Source organism: Urtica dioica, chromosome 6 (assembly GCF_054948205.1).
Source record: "Urtica dioica subsp. dioica isolate 48M chromosome 6, U.dioica_male_clone48M_v1_H2, whole genome shotgun sequence".
Taxonomy (NCBI): Eukaryota; Viridiplantae; Streptophyta; class Magnoliopsida; order Rosales; family Urticaceae; genus Urtica; species Urtica dioica.
Genome location: NC_142761.1, coordinates 37,233,883 through 37,237,389, shown reverse-complemented (window position 1 = coordinate 37,237,389; position 3,507 = coordinate 37,233,883). Strand labels below are relative to the sequence as shown.

The 3,507-nt window shown below is 33.9% G+C and overlaps 1 protein-coding gene across 1 annotated transcript; it reads right to left on the bottom strand.

The window, feature by feature from the left end:
- Window positions 1-504: 504 nt before the first annotated feature.
- On the bottom strand, window positions 505-3,105 carry LOC149393886 (F-box protein PP2-B11-like). The gene is made up of 3 exons (XM_089617801.1): window positions 2,528-3,105; window positions 1,827-1,945; window positions 505-1,145 (listed from the first exon to the last, which is right to left on the bottom strand). The coding sequence occupies exons 1-3, from the start codon at window positions 2,963-2,965 to the stop codon at window positions 740-742; spliced, it is 963 nt and encodes a 320-aa protein (XP_089473927.1). The 5' UTR covers window positions 2,966-3,105; the 3' UTR covers window positions 505-739.
- Window positions 3,106-3,507: the final 402 nt, after the last annotated feature.

The following is a 3,507-nucleotide window of genomic DNA, read 5'->3' as shown; positions in this document are numbered from 1 at the left end:
GTGCGGTAGGGAAGACAACAAAGATATGTCTTGAGTCTGTGTGTGTGAGTATTCTCTTCAATGGTTGCTTTGTTTGCCTTTTATCGTGGTTAATTTTGGAAGTCATTGGATAAATAGGCCCATGACCTGAGAGTTATTTGATAACTGCCTTTGTAATTCGTATGAACAAGTGTTTGTTCGGGTGAGCGTGCACTAGGTAGTTTGTTTGGAGAGGTAACTGTTGACTTAGTGTATTTGAACGGTCATCATTTATCTTATGATGTGGTCATGTTATCTTTCTTTGACTTTTGACCTGTAAGTTTATCGTCGGCATGCAAAAAATTTGGGGAGTAACATAAGGTGTGTGAAAAATCTCATATATATGTAAGCCTAAAAGAATCACAAACAGGAGATATAATGAAATCTGGAAAGTACATTCATATGAGTATATAAGACTGTAAGAAATCTCACCCCTCTCCCAAACTGTTTTTAGTAACACCTAAAAATTCTGATAGCCAAGCATATATAATAAAACAACATAAAATAGAACATTAAGACGCTGCAGGGACGCATAAACATTCCAACCATATAAGAAGTTCTAAAAATAGAAACCAAAATAGAAACTTGTTGATGTGCCAAATTGTTCTGTTCTAGAGTCTTCAAAATCAAACACTATATAATATATATATATATATATATATATATATATATATATATATATATATATATATATATGCATTCACGTATAATGCGAAACCCACTAAGGTTTAGGCCTGAGCTCAATTCCTTCAAAAGAGATCCTGCGATTATGTCCATACATACACAAATGGTCCTCCACGATGCAGAGAATGGATCCGGTTTTTCTGGTGCCACTGAAGAACTCGCCGAGCTCAATCTCTTTCTGGCCGTCTCTTCGGTCCTTGACCTCCAAACTGAGCTCGGTCTGGGGCTGGAGGACCGCCACGAGCACACCTTCCTCGTCCCCATCGAAGTTGAGGAAAATCTTCACTAGCGTGTCCTCGAGTGGCTTCTCGGCACTCTGATCGCAGACCTTGAACAAGAAATACAGCACGTACCATGTCTCAGCAGACAAAGCCCTAGACTCCAGGTTCGCCTTATACCCGATTTCATACGGACTGTTTGATCGAGTCGGTTGACCGGAGTCACTGCAAGGGGGTTAATTAAGTAGGGCTTCATATATCATGTTCAAGTGCAATTGATTATTGGTGACATTCCATTAAGCTTCGTTACACAGTTTTGGCGTTCATTTTAAATTACATTAATTTTTACTCATATGGAAAGGATAGACAATATAGTACCCGGAACTCCTAACACTCAAGGAACAAGGTGTTTTTGGTATTAGTATTTGAGATATTAATAGCTTTTAAGGATATGATTGGAATAACTAGAAATAAGAAGAGTAGAGAACCCAAAAAAAAAAAAAACCAATTATGAACCAACAAAACTTAGGTATAAATCTTGATTTTCATATAAATAAAATTGGTGTAGTTATAAATGCTAGTAAGAAAAATAAATATTTACTACAAAGGCGCATCTAGTCCTTTATTTAAGTGAAAAAATCATATGTTTCCTTAGGAAGTAATTAGCGTATAAGTTTTAAGTTGATGTTCGTGAGAATAACCATGAGCAGGTAATCTCAATTGGTAAGCAGTGGATTCAAATGATAGATTAAGGCTCTTAGACTTGGATGTATGTAATGAAAACGCTGTAAATAAGTAAAAGAAAAAATCAATTAGACAAGGAATTGAACAAAGTGTACTAAGAGCAACATAGTGATTCCAAAAAATTGAAATAAAAGATGAGAGGGCGAGACAGATGTTACATACTTATCAGAACCTGGCCATATGAGTTGAATATATTCCAAACATCTACAATACATGTGCTCAAACCTTTCAGCTTTTACCAAAAGGATCTTTTTCCCAGTGGGTTTGTCCACTGAAATTTGCTGCAAAATTAAAGGGTTATATGTAATAGCAAGCTGTTCAGATCATTAATTATAACTGTTATTATTAAAAGAATTTATCGGTAACATACATCTCATTTATTTTTCCCAAATTCACTATGCAATTTTTGACATCTCCATTTCTTATTTCAAAAAATAAAAATTAAAGCATATCAATTTTTCTAAACAAAACCAAAACTTAAATTATCCAGCAGTTCGTATTTTAATTAATGGCTATTGATTAAATATAAATCCTAACGAAAATATAGATAAAGATAAATATATATATATATATATACACACACACACACATATATATATATTTCTAACCTAACTAATAACTGCCCGACACAATAAAAACTTCATTTAAATTGGTCCGTACAAGCCCTGATAAAAAAAAAATACAATCTTTCTTACTATATTTTGTTCCACAATAAAAGGTGTCAGGTTTTATCAATAAGAGTAAAAAAAAAAAAAAAGAGTAATGAAACTATATTAATCCATACAGATCTTAGATCTAAAATTTTCAACTATATATGACCATATCCAAAATCATATAAACAAATATAAAATAGGATCACTTACCAAGTGACATTCAAGCGTTTCGATCGGGTTATCACATAGATGAAAATAGAGTTTTTTCTTCGACATCGACCTTAGGGTTTCCACGGGTAAATCATGCACCCGCGAAATAAAGTACTCGTAATCCGGTGGAAGGAATTTTTCCCAAATTGCGTCCGAATCAGCGGCTGCTCGGAAAAGAGGGGACACGAAAGCGATTTTGCAAGCGTCTCTCTGGGTCAGAGATGGCAAGTATGTGAGGATTTTGTAGACACAGTCCACTGGGAGATCTTTCATCGTGATTACGGTACGTTTTTTTTTTACTCTTTCTTTGTGTGGTTGATAGTTGACACTGACTAAGGCTTTTAGGGACTTGGACCAGCTGAGACTACTATATGGGTAATGAGTGTATATATAGAGTGAATGGTTGAGTGAATTAATCAATACACCCTTGAAATCCATAGTATCGTTTGTAAAATATGAGAGTTAGAGGCGACAAGAGGGTATGTCAGATTACTGAAAGAAAATAAATGATGTGACTCATCCAGGGTTTTATGTTAATAATGACAACTGCTTGATTGAGCAAAAGACATGACTCGAAAACTACGTGTCTTTTTACACGGTTTTTAGGTTGAAGTTATCATCATCTTTCAATTTAATTGACAAATTTGACGTAAGTTTCGATATTGTCTAGCGATCTGGATTGTTACAAAAAGCGTCAAGTAGTTTGCTGTTCTCTATGCCTTTTTTTCCATCACAAAATAACAAGTTCTTCTATTTAGTTTGCCAACAAAAAGATATCAGGGTGTTTTTAATTTTATTTATTTATACAGATAAAGAATTGTTGAAGTAAAAAAAGGAAGAGAGTGTAAGTAAATTTTCAATTTTCTCATTTTAACCCATCTTACTGAATTCAAATTGAAGTTGTCTTCTCTTTTTTCAATTCTCCTCACAATTTTTATTTTGAATGTATCAAGTGTATATGTTCAATAGAAATGGCATTT